The 19,757-nt window shown below is 36.3% G+C and overlaps 1 protein-coding gene across 4 annotated transcripts in view; it reads left to right on the plus strand.

The window, feature by feature from the left end:
- The window catches only part of DROSHA (drosha ribonuclease III), a 116,965-nt gene that overhangs the window by 43,335 nt on the left and 53,873 nt on the right, over positions 1 to 19,757 (plus strand). For 3 of the 4 annotated variants that reach the window (XM_008692675.2, XM_040630522.1, XM_040630523.1), the window contains 4 exons: positions 7,342 to 7,511; positions 14,017 to 14,141; positions 15,775 to 15,874; positions 17,328 to 17,435. In XM_008692675.2, the coding sequence (XP_008690897.2) occupies positions 7,342 to 7,511; positions 14,017 to 14,141; positions 15,775 to 15,874; positions 17,328 to 17,435 (503 nt within the window). The remainder of the gene's footprint in view (positions 1 to 7,341; positions 7,512 to 14,016; positions 14,142 to 15,774; positions 15,875 to 17,327; positions 17,436 to 19,757) is intronic. The other variant, XM_040630521.1, reaches the window with a different exon arrangement.

Here is a 19,757-nt window from a genome sequence, read left to right on the forward strand (position 1 = left end):
CCTTCCTCTTCCCTTTCTTCACTTCTTCCTCCTTCCTTCCTTCCTGTAACTCCATGAGGCTAAGGAGTAAACAGTGTCTGTCTTGTATCAGTGCTAACGTACTACTTGGCACATAGCAGGGACTCAATAAATACTTGTTTACTGACTTTATTTAATTGATCACAATAGTGCCTTAGTTATTCATGTATTTTGTTACTAATGAGAGTGAATGTACTTTCAAACATTCTTTGGTATTATCTCTTATTTTTAAAAAGTAAACCTTTGAAGTATAACACAAACGCTGAAAAGTGCACATATCATAAATATAAGACTCAGTGAATTTTCACAAAGGGAATATGACTGTGTACTCAGCACTCGGATCAAGATTACCAGCATTCAAGACCCCCTTTGCAGTCACCTCCCAGTTTCTCAAGGGTAGCCTCTATTCTGACTTGAAAACGCCAAGTTAGTTTTACCTGTTCTTTAATTATAAAAACTAGAATTGTGTGTGTTCTTTTTGTTTTTGTCTTCTTTTGTATTATGTGTTTTTGAGACCCCTGTGTCAGTTAACTATAGTTGGTTCATTGTCATTACTACATAGTATTATATGGTATAACAAACATGTATTTAACCTATCTGTGATTAATGGACATTTGGGTATTATCTGTTTTTGGCTCTTTCAAATAGCATACATACGGTCACCATTACACTTGTACATGCCTTTTGAGGAGCATATACTTACGCTTTCCCATTGTGGATATTTACCTAGGAATGGAAATTCTAGTTTTGTTTATATTGAGCTGTGTAGATAGTTTCCAACCGTTTTCCAAAATGATCGTCTCATTTTCCCTCCCCACCAGCAGTGTATAGGACAGTTCAGGTTATTCCACGTCGTCACCAACACTTGGCGTTTTTTGTTCTTTTTCAAGTTAGCCATTTTGATGAGTGTTCAGAGGTATCATATTTCAGTTTTAATTTTCACTTCCCTAATACTTATAAAATGGAGTATCATTTCATGTATTAAATAACTGTTTGGATATTGTCTTTTGAAGTACCTGTTTGAATCTAGCTTATTTTTCTATTGGGTGATGTCTTTTTCTCATTTATTTGTTAGGTTTTTTTTATATATACACCATATATGAGACTTTTGTCAGATGTATAGGTTGCCAGTACCTTCTCTGTGGATCGCTTTTTCAGCATCTTAATGGTGATTTTTGATGGACAGAAATTGTTAATTTTAATATAGTCCAATTTACATATTTTTTTATACTTACCTTGTTTATGGAGTCTTTGCCTATCCTAAGGTCATCAAGATACTCTTCCTATGTTTTCTAGAAATTTAGATCTCTGATCTGTTTCAAAATTTGTTTTTCCAGTTGGTATGAGATAGGAGTCAAGATTCCTTATTTTTATTTTATTTTTTTTAAGATTCCTTATTTTCAGTATGAATATTGAGCTGACCCTGCACCATTTATTGGAAAGATCATTCATTCCTCACTGAATTGAAGTGTTACTTTTACCCTTTATTGGCTCCACTGTGTGTGTATGTGTGTGTACACAAATGATACGAAAGTGTGTAAAGTAAAAAAGTAAATACCCCCTTCTAGACTTGTGAAAATGAGTAGATGCTATATATGGTTTAGTTTGTATTCATTTTACCCTATATAGGGAAATTTATGCTTTTTTTAAGTGGGGATAACACTAAATAAAGTTATACAACTTGACTTTTTACTCAACTATTTCAGATGTCCTCTATAAAAATACATTGCCTCATTCTTTAACACCTTCATAGCATTCCATAGTATAAGTGAACATTAATTTTTTTGACAATTCCTCTAGTCACAATTATTTTGGAGGTCTCTATTTTTTTCCCCATTACGTATAAATACCTTGACAGTGGTCTTATGCATCTCCTATAAGGGAGAATTCTAGAAGTAAAATTATTTGTTAAGACAGTGTTTGGAAATTGTTGCCCATTGCTCTCTAGAAAGGACATGATATGTATCTCTAACCAACATTTTTCGTGGTACCCTTTTTTTGTGTATCTGCCAGTACTGGATATCATGACTTCTACAGTTGTGTCCATCTGAGAGGCACAGCGTAACCTCACATTATTTGCATCTTACTTGAACTCGTATGAGAATGAACAGCTTTCATTACAGTTCAGGTATTTCACGATCCTCTCATGCTCGTTTGCTTTTCATCTATATCAATTTATTATGTCTAATTGAAGTTTTATCAGTCATTATCATTTTTCTTTAGTTTCCCAGTTTACCCAGTTTTGAAGATAGCTGTCTCATTTGCTCCATATAAATTTATCCAAAATGAAGCTTATAGTTTAAACCAAGGATTGTTCGATTCAGGCCAGTTGACCAGCAGTCAAATCACAGGCAGCTAGTTTATTGAGATTTTAAGGATTTTCTCTAATTTTTGTTTCTTTCCAATCCCCGCCTCTACCTTTGGTAGCCAAACCATTGATAAGAGCTCTTGTAGAGTTAGTTTAAGGTTTTATTCTTGCTGGGGCTGGGGCTGGGGCTAGGGCAGGGCATAATTCAAGATAGGAAGGCTGCTGTTACGGGAAAGGCTGTTCACTGCTTGTATCATCACTGTTACTAAAGCTTCAGAATTCCTGAATCAGTTTTATAAATCGGTTATTGTGCAGATTGATTTCTGGAAATTGCCCCATTCTGGTGAAGTAGTTTGCAGGTATGGCTGAGAGAGAGCCAGAGGCTGGGAGACTATCTCAGAATTCCCAGGGAGCCAAGTGTAGGTTAAAAAAACATCAGTTGATACAGCATCTTTTTCTATTTGGAAAGGTAACTTTCTGGGGGGAAGTTTAGGAAATATCCGTTAATACAAATTTTCAAAAGTTAAGATTATGTAAAGACATGTTAGCAGGGTATACATGAGACGTGATAATGCAGTTATGTGGTTATTCTCAGTGTAGGCAAAGAGGAAGGTATTTTTATAGTTCTTAAAATAACTATTACACTCTTGAGAAATACTTGTTTAACCAGCCATATTCTTACTACAAATTCCCTAACAAATTGCCCCCCTACCATATAAATAATCAAGCAATATAAACTGAGAGAATTGGGTCTCTAAGAAGCAGTTTATAAAGTCTGTCAGTTCATTAATGACTGTCCAGATTCATTCCCTGAAACACAAACTCCAGTTCTTCCTGAATAATGAGCCGTTGTCACAGTTCCAGTCCCAGTGCTGGCAGAATTCCTGCTAACCTTAGCTTACCCGCTCTAATTTCTCATTTATATCATGTCCTATTTATCTCAGCCAATGAGATAAAAATTACTTCTTAGCCCTCAGTGACATAGTTCCATAAATCCCCAACATAAACATGTAGCAAAGCAGACAAACCAAAAGAGCCAATTCATTAACATTAGTAAATTCATGGCAGTCTGCGAGCAAGCGGCCATGTTATTTATCTGCTTCAGAAAGTCATTCTCACAGATATTTATGGAATGTCTTTTTTACTGGGCTGGGTGTGAGGGATACAGCCCTTGCCCCGCAGGCTCTGACAGGACTCGAGTCTTGTCTTCCTTTTTTAAGATTTCCATAAGGATTGCACCCCAGTACCCAACCTGGAGCAATGCCTCGATCCCCCTTCTCAGTAAACCTTTCATTTCAGGTTCTCTGTCCTGGGTTTCTGCTTTGTCACAGTGGTAAATACCTGTCTCTTTAGGTTGTAGTTGGCATTTAAAATACTTAGCAGGTTTCAACATGCATTTACAATTTCTCACTCAACACTACTGACTTTGCACCTAATATATGTATATTTTTAAATGTTTCTGGTTTCTATGCTGCTGTAAAGCTCTCCTTTCTCATTAGCAGCTTTGCACCCAAACTAGGTAAAAGCATTCTTACAAGCATTTGGTGGCCTTTTTTCTTTTTCTTTTTTTTTTTTTAAAGATTTTTTTTTTTAGTTGAGAGAGAGAGTGCGCGCATGCACGAGTTGGGGCGAGAGGGAGAGGGACAAGCTGAGCGCAGAACCCGAGGTAGGGTACAATCCCAGCACCCCGAGATAATGACCTGAGCTGAAATCAGATGCTTAACTGATGAGCCACCCCAGCACCCGTGTCCCTTTTTCTTTATCTTGCAGGTATTCTAAACTTGGCCCTGTCGTTGGTTTGTAGGCTCAAGTATTTCTCTCTTCCAATAGCTTTTTTAGTTTTTTAGTCTTTTCACTTTAAATTCATAGCACTTAGTCTATTTCACTTCTATTTGCAGTGCCATGAAGTCAGCCCTCTGTAACTGCTGGTGGGGAGGTTTTAGTGCTATTCTGTATACCTGGCGTTGCATATATTTGCTCCTTCTACCATACACCACCTTCCCCAAATAAAATTTGAGCCTTTTTTTTCTAATCCTTATAACAAAACAACACTCTCTTCCTTCTTACGGCATGCTGGGCTTCTGATGGATCCTGGTAGGCCCGCAGAGCTCTTTAGTGATACTACCAAATATAGAGATTTTGAGCCAAATACTATTTTACTCTTTTCTTGGTTCCTAGTGAATCTAGTCAGTGTGGTAGTTCTTCTCAAGCCTGTCTAGGGTTCCTTTTTCTCTCTGCTGTTCTCTATGTATACACAGGCAGTGTAAATCCACGTATTCTGGCTTTAGTGTTGTCTTTTGCATCTGTTTGCCTCAGACTGCCTGGAAGTAGAGACTACTGTGGGCTCAAACAGACAGGCATTGTGATAGGCATTATGGCTTTGCTGGGCTCCTTAGCGAAGAGGGGAGCATCATTGATTGAGGAAAGTATGTTATATGCAGGGAGATTGAAATGTCTTTTGAGACAGACTCTTGAGAAATATGCCCTTTACAATGGAAGTTTGTTAATTAAAGGTGACTCTTGGGTTTAAAGCAGATGTTTTGTAATGAGGCATAAAAAATTTCACTGCTATGAGCAATAATCTGAATCAGTAGGTAGAACATGTCCTCATGTGGGTTGATTGTGTTCTAGTCACTTCTTGGACATTTTTTTGTGGGGGGGGGAGACTCAGTGTCTTTGATTAAAAGAACTCTGTTTTCAGAATGTTATCTACAAAGATTCCTCTAGAAACTGTTGTGATTAATCATTATTAGCCTACATGCTTCTTAAGGGCCTAGAGCTTGTGCTTTTGTTTTTTTCCATGACTGTGACACAGGACCACTCATAGTGCGTGGCACAAAATGGTAATAAACCTGCTTATCAGAGAATAAAATCCAGAGCTTTTCCTGTGCTCTGTAGAAGCTTTGCAAGATCCAACCTCCCTGCCACCTCTTTGACACTTTCTTCCTTACCTCACTCCATCCATGTTGCCTCTTTGCAGTTGCTGGGACACATCAGTCCCACTTTACCATAGGACTTCTGCTGTTTTTTCTATCTGAGACACTCTTCTCTGAGATTACTGCATAATGCGCTCCTCTCCTTTTTTCTAGTCTTTGCTCACAGGACACCTCTTCATAGGTTCCTTCCCTGACCACCATTTTAGATACAGCTGCAGTCCTTTGCCCATTTTGATTCTTCATAGAAGTGTATTTATCTTGACCTGATCTATTTTGTGGTTATTTTTTACTGTGTCTTTCCCTTCTCTGGAATAGAAGGGGTTTTGGTTGTTTAGATCACCACTGTATTTCTAGGGTCTGGAAGAGTACCTGCATAATAGGTGCTCAGTAAATATTTGTTGAATATAAGCAGGTATTTAATGAATGAATGCATGCCTACATATATGGTAGCTCTATAGCAGCAATGCTGTCTAGTTCCATAACAATGTCTGAGATTAAAAAAAACACACACAGATCAAAAAAAATTTTTGATCTTTACTCTCTTCTTTCTCAGATGTATAGTCCTGTCCAGGTTCTTTTTTTTTTTTTTTTTAAGATTTTTAAAATTTATTATTTATTTGACAGAGATAGCCAGCGAGAGAGGGAACACAAGCAGGGGGAGTGGGAGAGGAAGAAGCAGGCTCCCAGTGGAAGAGCCTGATGTGGGGCTTGATCCCAGAACGCTGGGATCACGCCCTGAGCTGAAGGCAGACGCTTAATGACTGCGCCACCCAGGCGCCCCAGTCCTGTCCAGGTTCTTATCACAGCTACCCACATTAAAGATCTTCAGCGGTGCCTGGGTGTCTTAGTCAGTTGAGTGTCTGCCTTCGGCTAAGGTCATGATCCCGGGGTCCTGGGATCAAGTCCCACAAGGGGCTCCTTGCTCAGCGGGGAGTCTGCTTCTCCCTCTTCCTGCCACTTCCCCTGCTTGTGCGTGCTCACTCACTCTCTCTGATAAATAAATAAATAAAATCTTAAAAAAAAAAAAAAGATCTTTCATCCTCTTCCTTTTTTTAGTACCCCAAATTTCCTTGCGTGCCATAGATTCCTCTAGCATAAATAGGACACTCATTTGTGCCCACCCATTCCCACCATCTTGGTCCCTAGTTTCTCCATGAAGCGTTTGGCCCTATGCTGGTATTCCTAGCATATCTCATGACCTGAGGAGGGTAGTCATTGTCCTCCAAACCTTCAGAGCTCTTGTCCTTTCTTGGGTTGGGATTAGGCAAAGAAAAGGGGTATAAGGTGATTGCACATATTGATCAAGAAGTTAAGCCCAAAGAGAAGGCAGAAGCGTGTGAACCCAAAATCCATGCCCACGTTATATGAATGTCTTTGGTTCATCAAGTACCAGATTAATTGGCTCTTTCCAAGGTACTTTAATTATGTCCTTTGTTGTTTTTATCCTCTGTACTTGGTAATAATATATGCTTCTGTAAGCCTCAGAATACTTGGTATTTTTTCCATGTACTAACTCCGTAATGATCTTCATGATATTAGTGCAGGCTTTTTAATGCTATTCATCACAGCAGGTGCAGCACATTAGCACCAAAAAATTAGACCATAATGCAACAATAGCTTATTGGAAACATCCATAAATATCTCATAAAAGCTTAGAATTTCCTTAAGACAGTAACATCACTTCTAAAGAGCTTTCATCTGTTACCTTAGAAAGAATGATAAAATATTTAAGACATAACATAGTTCTGTATATTATAAACCGTGGCTCTTTATGCTAGGTGGTTTTAAATTTATTTAGGTAGGCACTTTTTTTATATTCATACCTCACAAATGGAGCCTTTTATCATTTATAATGTCGTTGTTGCCATTTTAGTAAATGAGATGGTTTATGAGCACTGTTCATCAATGAAACAAATGGCTTTTGTATTATTTGGCACCTGGTTAAACAATGTAAATTCTAAATTACTTTTTTATAAATGCTCTTTTTTTCCCCCTCACCATCTTGTTTTTTTCCTTATTCGGCTGAAGATTGACTGTTGAGTAGCTTTATTTTTCCCTCTCTTTCCACTCCCACCCAAGATGGAGGAAAGGAAGTGCTGTCCATGCACCAGATTCTCCTTTACTTATTACGGTGTAGCAAAGCCCTGGTTCCCGAAGAGGAGATCGCCAATATGCTGCAATGGGAAGAACTTGAGTGGCAGAAGTATGCAGAAGAATGCAAAGGCATGATTGTCACCAACCCTGGAACGGTATGTTCTGGTGCTTATACATTCTGAGACTGAACCATCTTCTTTCCAATTTGTTCACCAAACCAGTAACAGAACATTTAGTTTTAAGTATTCATTCTTGTCCTTTGAGTAATTTTTCCTTTTAAATATTTAGTAAATAAAAAAAAATACTACAATGTAGTCATATTTAGTGGTAAGTTCATCTCATTAGTAAATTCTGCCCATTGTGGAGAATTTCGAAGCTTTTAGATATGTTCAGATCTTATATTTTTCTGAGTATAAAAGTAATATATCTTCATTATAAAAAGCTAAGAAAATAGAGAAACAGCCCAAAGAAGACAACAAAAGTTATCCATAATTCCATTTTCCAAAGATGTTACTATTCCCTTTTCTAGTCTCTTTAGAGACTTTCATATTGTCTTAAAACAAAATTGGCATCATACAATTAAATATTCATATTTAGACCTTTTTCTTCTCATCCTCTTCCAGAAACAAGAATCACAAATTTATTTTTCCATAATCTTAAATGTCTTTACAAGTGTAATTAAAAGGCTCCTAAGTTATTTAATTAACCCCCTATTATTGAACACCTAGGTTGCTTTCAGATTTTTGCTGTCACCAATATTGCTGTATTGAATTTGTATATGTGTGTATAAACACATATATACATAAACATGTATGTATTTTTGAATATGAGTCCATTTAATTTTTTAGGAAGAAGTCCCGTAAGTGACGTTAATAGGCTGAAGTTATGCACATTTTTAAGGCTTTCGATACATGTAAATTGCCTGCTAGAAGGGTTGTAAAATTTGCACTTTGACCAAGAGTATATGAGCATGCCCATTTCTTCATATACTAGTTTAACAAAAAAACTGTCTGATGGGAAAAAAAAATTACATAGTTCAGTTTTGTATTTATTTTGGTTTCTAGCAAAAATTAGTATTTTAAGTGCTTATTGGCCTTTTGTGTTTTCTTTTGATAATGGCCTATTAATATCCCTTGTCTAATTTTCTTTTGTGGTATTTATCCTTTTTTATTGATCCTTTGCCATACTTATTATAAGTATTTCCCATTTCTTTGTTTCTTAAGTGTTTTATATTAAAATTAGCTTCTAATATTAATTTTTGAAGTAAAAATATAAAAAATTAAGAACAGAGAATTAAAAGCCAAGTAGGTTTCTCTTATAAAGAAAATACTGTTTTATATATTTATTTGAATTACAATTTTTCTCTGAAGTATGTTACTGTTTCATAAAATAGTTATATTTTGGCATCTTATCAGGATAAAGTTTTCCAAAAATGGAGAATTAAATATTTTTATGTAAAGAAACAGAATAATCTGTTTAAACAAAGCTGTTGTTTTTAAAAGGCTGCCAAATTGTTTAATAGCCTTGATTCATAAAAATAAAAACTCTGGATCAACTTTTTGTAGCATGACAGTAACATCTGCACAAACAAAATGTTACTATTTGCAAATCAAACATTCCAGCTAATACTGATTATTTCAAACAAATCTAGAAAATGAAAGTGTTTAATAAAAATATGTTTAAACATAAAACTTGTTTAAAACTTAAGAAAATCATACAATTTTTGCTATTATATTGTTAAGCCACATAACTAATGGTTAAAGTAACTTTAAAAAAATAATATAAGTCATAGCATTATGACAGTGTAACTCTGAATTTGATTTTTCTTCTTTAAGCAGTTGCATAAATTTATATTTCTTCTGCCAGTTTTATAGCGGGGTCAGAAGATGGGTGGGAGTGAGGGTGGTGGGAGACACACCTTTTCATTTTGGTGGGTCTGCTTGAAGAGTCCCGTCGTCTGCAGTGCACACTTTGGGAATTCTTTCACCTTGGGGCTTCTTTCCATAGTGTGGTTAACATTTCCTGAAATCCTAGAATCAGTTGGAGAGCTTTGGAAAATGTAAGAATGCCCTGAACATCCCCACCCTACATATACTCCCAGGTAATGGGGCCCAAGGATCTGTTGTTAAAAAAAAAAAAAAAAATCCCCAGGTGCTTTTCTGATTCAGCCATTCATGGTTTTGAGCCATTGGCAGACATAGAAGGACATGTACTCCATTACCACAATTATCATTTACCTCATTTGTTGGGGGACTACTATGCGAGTCGGGTGGTAGTAAAGTCTATAGATTATGTATGCTGTTTGTCCAGGCGCAGACTCATGGCATATCCATGTGAAAGGAGTCTGTGATGAATTGCTGAATTCATAAACAATTCAGTACAAAAGCCAATCAGGAAAGCCTGTAGTTTCAGGCGAGATCACTGGGCCAGGCTGCCAGGGATACTTCATAAATGCTACAGGGAGGTCTTTAAGGGACTGAGAAATTGTATAACTTATTGGCATGATTAAATATACGTACTTGGGAGGATATATGGCCAGTTTTAAAGATAATGAAACCAGATTAGTCAGGATGAAACGTTTATGTTGGAAAGTAATCAGAAATAAACTGAGAAAGGTAAGTTTGGGTGCCAGACTTGGGAACATGTTAAAGTTAATAAAAATATGTTTAAAGGAGGAAAATATCCTGAAAACTCAGTATCATGAAAACATCCTTTCATTCTATCTTTAGCAAATAGAGCAGAGTAGACATAGCACCACATTTCATCCTCTGCAGTACTTGCTTTGAAGGATTACCCAGTGGTAAGAATATTGGGGAATTTATTAAATTTTTCAAGCCATTATGGTCACATTAAGTACTTTATTGCTACAGAACTTAAAAGAATTAATCTCCCTCCTGAGGCACTTTGCCTCTACCAGGGAATACTTTGGTCATTAGCAAGAATATTTTTTATTCTTCCACAAAGCTGGTATGATGGATATTGCAGGGTGTGGCCAAAGTCTAGAACTTATTTCATCTCTCCCCGCTATAAATTTAAAGATGCTGTAGATATTTTAAATCACTGTTTCCTTGGTTGGTGCCATAACATGGTGTTTAAAATCATGAAAACATGAATAATTCACTAGCATTTTCAGTTGTGCAATTCCTCTTTTAAAACCATATCCTGCTGCTTTGATATACAAAATCTTGGCAACAATTCCTAGACCTAAATAACATGTTGCTACTGATGATGGGCATTTAAAATAATTTTATATTAGGTTACCTGTGACCAAAATCTTCTCTAGTTTATTAATTTTGAGAGCAGAGATCAGCTTTATCAGATACCTAGTGACCTTTTGACCGTTAAGTGACATTCAAATATTCTTTTAAAACTTAAGTGTAAGTTGTTTTTTAACTAACATGTATGAATTTACACAGATCTATTCACTCTGTCACCTGCTTGGATTTGTCCGATGGCTGACTTGGGGCTACAGCTCGGGAGGTGGGGTAACCAGCTTGTTTTAGTTGCTGGAAGGTTTCCTGGTTTTACTATTGAAACCCCTCTGTCCTGGACAAACCAGGCCACCAACCAAACTCTGGTTGTGGGCATTGCTTTGTGACAAAATGAAGCTTACTGGCTTCCGTGTGAATCAATTCTGTAGCATTTGGCTCTAAAGCAGCTGAGCCAAAGATGCCACAATCTCCTGGTAAGAGTTTAGTTTCTAATGAGGGACTGTTGTGAGAGTTGAGAATAAGCAAGGAGGTTGCTGAAACTCTATGAGCTTACTATCTTTGTACAAACAAACTTTTAGGATGAAAGAAGGGTATTTTGTTAACTGAAGAAGGAACCCTCTATTCACTTCTTCCTGTATTAGATCTTAAAAAAATGAGGCTTTCTGTTAAAATTTTAAAATTGCCTACATGGACATAATGAGAAGCTTAACCATTTGATTTTTGTGTCACCATACCTTCTATTTTAAAGGTGTAGAATTAAAGGAATACATTGGATCAGGAGCAAGATAAGGATGCCAATTTTATTCAACATGGTAGTGGAAGTCCTAGCCAAAGCAATTAGGCAGGAAAAAGAAATAAAAGGCATCCAAATGGTAAAGGAAGAACTTAAACTGTCACTATTTATAGATGATATGACTTTACATATAGAAAACTTTTAAAGATTCCACCAAAAAACTGTTAGAACTAATAAATGAATTCAGTATAGTTGCAGGGTAAAATATCAGTACACAAAAATTTGTTGCATTTTTATAATATACTAACTGGGAACTATCAGAGAAATTAAGAAACAGTCCCATTTATAATTACATCAAAAGAATAAGGTACCTAGGAATAAATTTAACCAAGGAGATGAAAGTCCTGTACGCTGAAAACCATAAGACATTGATGAAAGAAATTGAAGAAGACACAAATAAATGGAGAGGTGTTCTATGCTCATGGATTGGAAGAATTAATATTATTAAAATGTCCATATTACTCAAAGCAATCTATAGATTCAGTGTAAACCCTATTAAAATTCTGATGGCATTTTTCACAGAAATAGGATAAACAATCATAAAATTTGTATGGAATCACAAAAGATCCTGACTAGCCAAAGCAGTCTTGAGAAAGAAGAACAAAGCTGGAGGCATCATGCTCCCTGATTTCAAACTATACAATAGAGCTATAGTAATCAAACGGTATGGAATTGGCCAAAAAAACCAGACACATTGGTCAGTGGAACAGAATAGGGAGCCTGGAAATAAACTCATGCATATATGGTAAATTAATTTATGACAAAGGAGGCAAGAATATACAATGGGGAAAGCACAATCTCTTTAATAAATGGTATTGGAGAAGCTAGACAGCCACATGTGAAAGGATGAAATTGGACCACTACCTTATGTCATACACAAAAGTTAAAATGGATTGAAGACTTGAATGTAAGATCTGAAGCCATAAAACTTACAGGAGAAAACATAGGTGGAAGCTCGTTGGCATCGGTCTGGGCAATGATTTTTTGTATCTGATTCCAAAGGCAAAGGCAACAAAGGCAAAAAAGTAAACATGTGGAACTACATCAAACTAAAAAAATTCCATACAATGAAGAAAATCAACAAAATGAAAAGGCTACCTACTGAATGGGAGAAGATATTTGCAAATCAGATATTTAATAAAGGGATAATATCCAAAATGTATAAAGAACTCACATAGCACAATAATAACAACAACAAAAAATCCAATTAAAAAAGGACAGAGGATCTGAATAGACATTTTTCCAAAGAAGATATAAATGGCCAACAGGTGCATGAGAAGATACTCAGCATCACTAATCACCAGGAAAGTGCAAATCAACCATGAATTATCACCTTATACCTTTCAAAATGGCTATTATCGAAACAACAAGAAATAACAAGTGTTGGTGAGGATATGGAGAAAAGGGAACTCTTGTGCACTATTGGCAGGAATGTAAATTGGTGCAGCCACTATGGAGAACAGTATAGGAGTTCCTCAAAAAATTAAAAAATATGATCCATCAGTTCCACTTCTGGGTATTTTGACGAAAACAAAAACACTAATTTGAAAAGATAGGCACCCCCATGTCCACTGCAGTATTATTTACAATAGCCAAGATATGGAAAAAAATCTAAGTGTTCATCAACAGATGAATGGATACACACACACACACACACACACACACACTGGAATACTGCTCAGCCATAAAAAAGAATGTCTTGCCATTTGCAACAACATGGTTAGACCTTGAAGGTATTACCCTAAGTGAAATAGGAAAAAGACAAACACTGTATGGTTTCACTTACATGTGAAATCTAAAAAACAAAACAAATGAACAAACAAAGCAAAACCAAACTCAGATACAGAGAACAGATTGGTGGTTGCCAGAAGGGAGAGGGAAAGAAGAGTGGGCAAAATGAGTGAAGGGGATCAAGAGGTATAAACTTCTAGTTATAAAATAAATAAGTCATGGGGATATAATGTACAGCATAGTGACTGTAAGTATTGTGTTGCATATTTGAAAGTTGCTGAGAGAATAGATCTTGAAGGTTCTTATAAGAAAAAAATTTTGTAGCTTTATATGGTGACAGATGCTATTTGTGGTGATCATTACATACATAATATTGAATTATTATGTCCAGCACCTAAAACCAATATAATGTTACATGTGAACTATAGTGTAATTTGAAAAAAAAAAAAAAAAAAAAAGGAAAAACAAGGTACACAAAGAACTAATGGAAAAATATTTAGAGAGGCATCTGGCATCCTGAATAGAAATAAGCCATTCATTTGAAATGTGAAATGAAACAGAATAAGCCAGCACACTTCTTCCCCATGATGTAGAATATTTCCCCTGTGCCTTTGGAGAGGTTAAGGAAAAGTTATATCTGACTAGGTGTCCTTTTAAAAGTTTAATTTTTAAAGGTTTCTATGTGAACTGCAAAAAAGGACAAAATCATTGTTCATTATGCCAAATGGCATAGACTCATTTACAGGGATGACATTATAGTTTTTATATAGTATAGCTGCTATGAGTAATGGGTTTTAAATGATGTTTTCCCTTGGGGAATGAGGCTTTCCCAGAAAAAATCCAATTAATTTCTTCATTACTTAGGTTAAAGTCAATACTGAAAGACTTCTTTTGGGAATAAATGGCTTTGATTTTTCTCTCTAGAAACCTAGCTCTGTCCGCATTGATCAACTGGATCGTGAACAGTTCAACCCCGATGTGATTACTTTTCCGATTATCGTCCACTTTGGGATACGCCCTGCACAGTTGAGTTATGCAGGAGACCCACAGTAAGATATTTCTCGGTGTTTGTCTTAGCCAATTTCACCTTCTACTAACAGCTGAATTAGCAGAGGAATACCCTTTAGTGGATGTTTTCTTATTAAAAAAAATAAGATCTGAAATGAACCATGTTTCCAAATGTAGGTTACCAAATGAAACAAGTTTTGGTAGCTCCTGAAGAATTACTTTCTCAATTGATTTGACTGCAGGAAATTATTTTCAATAGATTATCCTTGGCAATTTTGGTCAACATGAGTCCCATGTATTTTTAACTTTTAAGGAACTTTTCCTTTATTCATCATTATAATATGTATTATTATTATTATTTATTTTTTCAGTGCACTCTAGAGGAAAGTAGCACCATGTTGGTTCCTAGCACTGCCGGATTTATGCAGAATTCTATTTTGGGAGGCATCTTAATAAGAGCTCAAGATCCCATGCACAATCAAGGGTTGTGTTGTAAGGAGGAGGCATGACTTCTGACTCTTAGAATTGATGTTACTTTCCACATTTGAGTTTTTCCAACTGGCTTGTTAGTGTTTTTCTGGGAGAAGATGAGGATGTGTGGGAATGGAAATAGTACCATTATATTCTTCAGAAGTGTTTGGATTTCCTACCTCGGTAAACAAACAAACAGTTTCCTGATTTAATTCTTTTTTTTAAGGATTCATAATGGGAGAAAAGGGCATGGGAGATTTTCAGTTCATAAATACAATTCTGGCTGATACATTAGAAGAGGCTAAAGGGTTTTGTTCTTTTTTTTCCCCCTTTGGATAAAAGTATGAAGCAGTGAACCAGGCACTGTGTAAGTACTTCTTTCTTTCCTCCATTCTCTAAAAAATTGTTACCAAAAAGGAGAGACCCAGCTAAGGCCAAGAAAGGAGCAGTTTCAATATGACAGAAAATTCGTTGAAAGTCCCTTCTTGTCGCAAATGTTAGTAGAATGTGATAGGCTCTTGTGGACTCTCAGATGGCAGGACTGTGTGCTGCTACAGGACTGCATTTCTCTTCATTCCCAGGACGCTTTAACAGGATCCTTTAGACTGATCCAGCTTATCACATATTTGGCTGCAACAGATATGCTTATTTTTGTCATGGTGAATACAGATTGGTGCACACCATTTGTCTTTTCCCCCCTCCAGTGGAGAAATGGATACAGCTGTATAGCTTGGGTATTGGCACAAACGGCGTTCTCTTTTCTAATACTTTCCAACTTTTACTTTCAATGTAGGCAGTTCAGAGACCGACCGTGTCCTTGTTAAGTAAGGGGTCTTTCTTTCATCAACATCAGAAAGTACATATTGAAATAAAATAGGTAATGATGAGAAATGATACATGTTTCTGTTGGTTTTTTTGTGTCTTTGGAATTCTTTCTAGAGAGATTTGGACATATATAGTGACATCTCATTTTCAACACAGACGTGTAATTATCAACTTAATCACTAGGTTCCAGATGACTCTTGGTCATCCTGCCCCACTGCCCCCAAATCAGATCCTCCTTTAGAATGAAGGTTTGTTGCCATTGAGGATATCTAAAAGAATATAATTTATGATTCAGCAGGCCTATTAAAACAGCTGGTTTTATTGCACTTCAGGTTCTCCTACTTTTTGTCTGAGATGTCTGTCTGTCCTTTTCCTTAGGTACCAGAAACTGTGGAAGAGTTATGTGAAACTTCGCCACCTCCTAGCGAACAGTCCCAAAGTTAAACAAACTGACAAACAGAAGCTGGCACAAAGGGAGGTTGGTATCAAATATTGTTCTTCCTGGATTAATGATGATGTGCTTCAGGTTTATTTCAAGATTATGCATTACACCATGCTTCTAGAATAAGATGGAAAAACACTTCTTAAAAAATCATACTTTTCTTTCCTCACATTAGTATACAGATTGATTTTTTTTCATCTTTTAGTATCTAAGGGAGCATTCCCCGCTCCCCCTCAAAAAAAGGCCTGTTTCTTAATGGATTCCTACCTTTGGGTATAAATATATCTTACAGAAATTTTTCAGATTTTACAATTGCTGGGCCAACCTTTTATCATCAATTATACTGTACGTAATATAATTTGAGTCTTACTCAAATTTTTTGCTCTTAAGGTCGTAAAAGATTGCCTTCCATATGTCTTCCATATGTCTGTTACTTTAGTAGGGTAAACTTATTTCATAAGGTTTTATATCCCAAATTTCATATTTTTTACTAATGGGTAGTGTTATCCCTGTATTCCAGGATCATTTATGTTTTCGTTCTTAATTCATAATTTTAAGAATAAATGGATTCAGTATCAACATAAATTTTGTCTCATTGAGGTTTTATTTTGCTTTGGCAGTATAAGAGAGCAAGGCTTTGAAGCTAGGACAAGTCTTTGAATTTCGTCTTGTCACTTCCTGTGACTTGAGCGAGACAGCTTCATTATAAAGGGGAAACCAAGGCTAAGGGAGACTGACTGAAATTTCTCTCTGTCGTTGCATCTGGGGAAAAAGGTGGTTGTGTGGACTTCTGAAATACTCCATTTAACTTTCCTCCAATGGTATTTGACCTGTAATAGCCATTTAATCAGTGGTGCAGGCAGTGTCATCGTTCCTGTTGTTATGAATTCCTGTGAGATTTTTATTGAATAAGTGTGCAAATATAAAAATTTTTTTATAATTATTTAAAGGGAGGTTGAAGGGAAGAGTCAGCTCCTGATTATGTCTTACAGAAGTTTTAAGTCATTGTCTTTTTTAAAATAAAATGTACCCTTGCTGCAGGAGGTTTTGTAAGGGTTTTGCAAATTAGAAGGCAGCTTTTAGAATTATGTGGGTTGCAGATTAATTTACCGATTGTCTTTCTTAGATGTAAATGCTTAACATAAGGCTCGATATAAATATAATTTTTACATGCTGATTTTAAGTCCCAAACATCACATTTTATTTCTTTTATCAGCAAAAGGGCATTTTTTTGTTTGAACTCACCAAAATGGTCGATTTGGTTTAGATTTTTTGTTATCTAGTTACCAGGAAAGGCTGGCTTATACCCAAGGCTTTGAGCATCCTGGCCTTCATTTCAAATAAAACATTGTAATTTGGCATGAAGAGTTTGAATACCTGAACGTAAGGGTTATGTTGAATGAATCCAGCTTATTTTCTAATGCTTGATGTTTGGCTTAATATTGCTGTACAACTGTCAGGTTACTCATCATAATGAGTTCTTTTCTAGGAAGCACTCCAAAAAATACGACAGAAGAATACAATGAGGCGAGAAGTAACAGTGGAGCTAAGTAGTCAAGGATTTTGGAAAACTGGCATCCGTTCTGATGTCTGTCAGGTGATGACGCCTCTGAGAACACATTTATACCTATATATCTCTTTCTGTAAAAGGCATCTGCCACTGAAGTTTTCCTGATTCTGTTAAGTTTGTATAGAACATACTATCTTGTAGCTAAATGGAACACCAACCATAAATTGTTTTCTATTGTTTTGGTTTTGTTTTTGTGTCAGTTTTCATGTCGTCTTGTTTAGTTTGTGTGTGTGTGTGTGCGCGCGTGCACGCATGCACATGCACGGTGGGGGGGGAGTGGGGGGCAGTTACTTAGTAATACTAAATTCTGTCTCTGCATGTTGAGTGAAGGCAAGTGTATTCTTCAAATGCACCTGCCTGTGTGCAGCGTATGTGTGGGTGCTTGTCAAAAGAGATACTCCAGCAGCTCTACAGGCAGACTCCTGAAGATAGTGTGTCCAGACTTTCCAGACTGATGATTCAAACTTACGTTGCCGAGAACTGAAGGCATTAATGAACAAAGTCAGTATAAATTTCATATTTGAGCCAATTGATAATAGTTTTTCCTTGGGTGAACTAATAGAGGAACATTTCAGCTATATATAACACTCACTAATAACTATTTTTGTTTTTCCTATGAGTGGAATTTGTACCAAATTAGAGACCCCTCAAGCCCAGCGTATTCTTTGAGTCTTCACTTGATTCTTTTGTTATGATTGATACTTGTTACACTCCATGGGAATTACAGTAAAGGCAGTGAGTACCGAGGCAGGGGTCAGATGGTGTAGTTTGCCGTGTTCAGCCATTGGAAAGAATACCTAAAGGCTTCCACTCACTCTATTTTGAGGGTAGCATGTATGGTAATAAGTTTAAACTGTTTTGAGTATTTATTTCATCACAATGGCGTGTTTTTTCTTTAAGTCAGTGTTGGCATTTATTATATTGGACAGTGGGATTTAATCTTATAATTAAAGGTATTGCTGGGTGATTCATTTACATTGTTAGGATGGACTGCTGGTGATGCCATCTTACTAGATAGAGAATAATTCTCTACAGTGGCAGCTAGCTGTGTCTACCAAGTCTTCAGTTATTTTGCTAACTGATCAATTTTTTTTTTTTTTTTTTTACTGTAAGTATTCAGGAGTGTCTTCTGCTGATTCTTTCTTAAGGCCTTGAAGCTATATTATCCAGTTTTTCTGTTTCTCCAAAACTGACATAATGTCTCCTAAGGTGGACATCATGAGAACGCTGAGCAGAATGTTTAACAATCTGCTCAAAATCTGGTGCTCTCAGTGATAAGTCAGAGTTGATAGAGACATCATAAAATTGTAGAGCATTATTAACTGGAAGGGACCTTAGAGATTTTTCAGTTCAGTGGGTTTTAAACTTGTGTTTTTGGTTAGCTTTGAACTCTCTTTTCTTTTCTTTTCTTTTCTTTTCTTTTCTTTTCTTTTCTTTTCTTTCTTCAAAACCCTGTAGAGCCCTAATTTGTAAAAAGATAAAAAATAACTGATTGGTGTGTGGTGGGTATGGAGGAAGTATCCGGATGTACTTGATTTCCACCCTAGGTAGCAGGACCTAAGGCAGTTTTGTTCCACTGAACACAATTTTGTTTAAAGCATTGAGCCCTTTTCCCCCTTTCTTTTGGCGAAATGCCTGCATACCGGTGCTGAATAATCTGTTCCACTGCAGTTCTGTGTCTTCAGCAGTGTCACAAGTATCTTACTCTGGCTTCTCAGCTAGATTAGCAGCAGCTGGAGGACGAGGTTATCATCTCTTTATGTATTATATTTTACATTCTGTTTGGAGATTGGCAGGCAAAGCACTCATTTCCTTTGACTAACTGGTCAGAGAAATTGGATCCTGATTAAAACTCCTGCCAAGGTGAATACTCCTTGATCTAATAATAGCCCCTTCCTCTGTAGGACTCCCCCTCTTCCAAAGACAACTACCATCTATTTAGAAGCCATGTTTCTAGTCTGCAGTCCTCCTATTTTTTATTAGTAATGTTGGCCTTATTTAATTTCTTCTTCTAGAATAACTGTTTCTTTTTGTGTGTGTTCCTCAAATAAGATGGCTGGTGGCATGTAATAATGCAGTTTAAAACATTCAAAATAAAGGCATTTAGTATGTTTGGTAATGAGGAATAAGAATCTGAGAAATAGCAGCTAAATGAATACTTTGAATAATCCTGAAGCCTGTGAACAGGTAGACTCATGCTTAATTTTGAAGGAAAAAAAGCACTTCTGTAAAATCCTCAGGGGTAGGGATGGGGGTGGGATTCTCTGTTTGGTAATTCATTGATATAGAACCTACCCGTTCATTAGTAATAATTGCTAGTAGGCTGCTGGCAAAAGCCTTGTGATGTTA

This window comes from Ursus maritimus, unplaced genomic scaffold (assembly GCF_017311325.1).
Source record: "Ursus maritimus isolate PB19 unplaced genomic scaffold, ASM1731132v1 scaffold_15, whole genome shotgun sequence".
Lineage (NCBI taxonomy): Eukaryota > Metazoa > Chordata > Mammalia > Carnivora > Ursidae > Ursus > Ursus maritimus.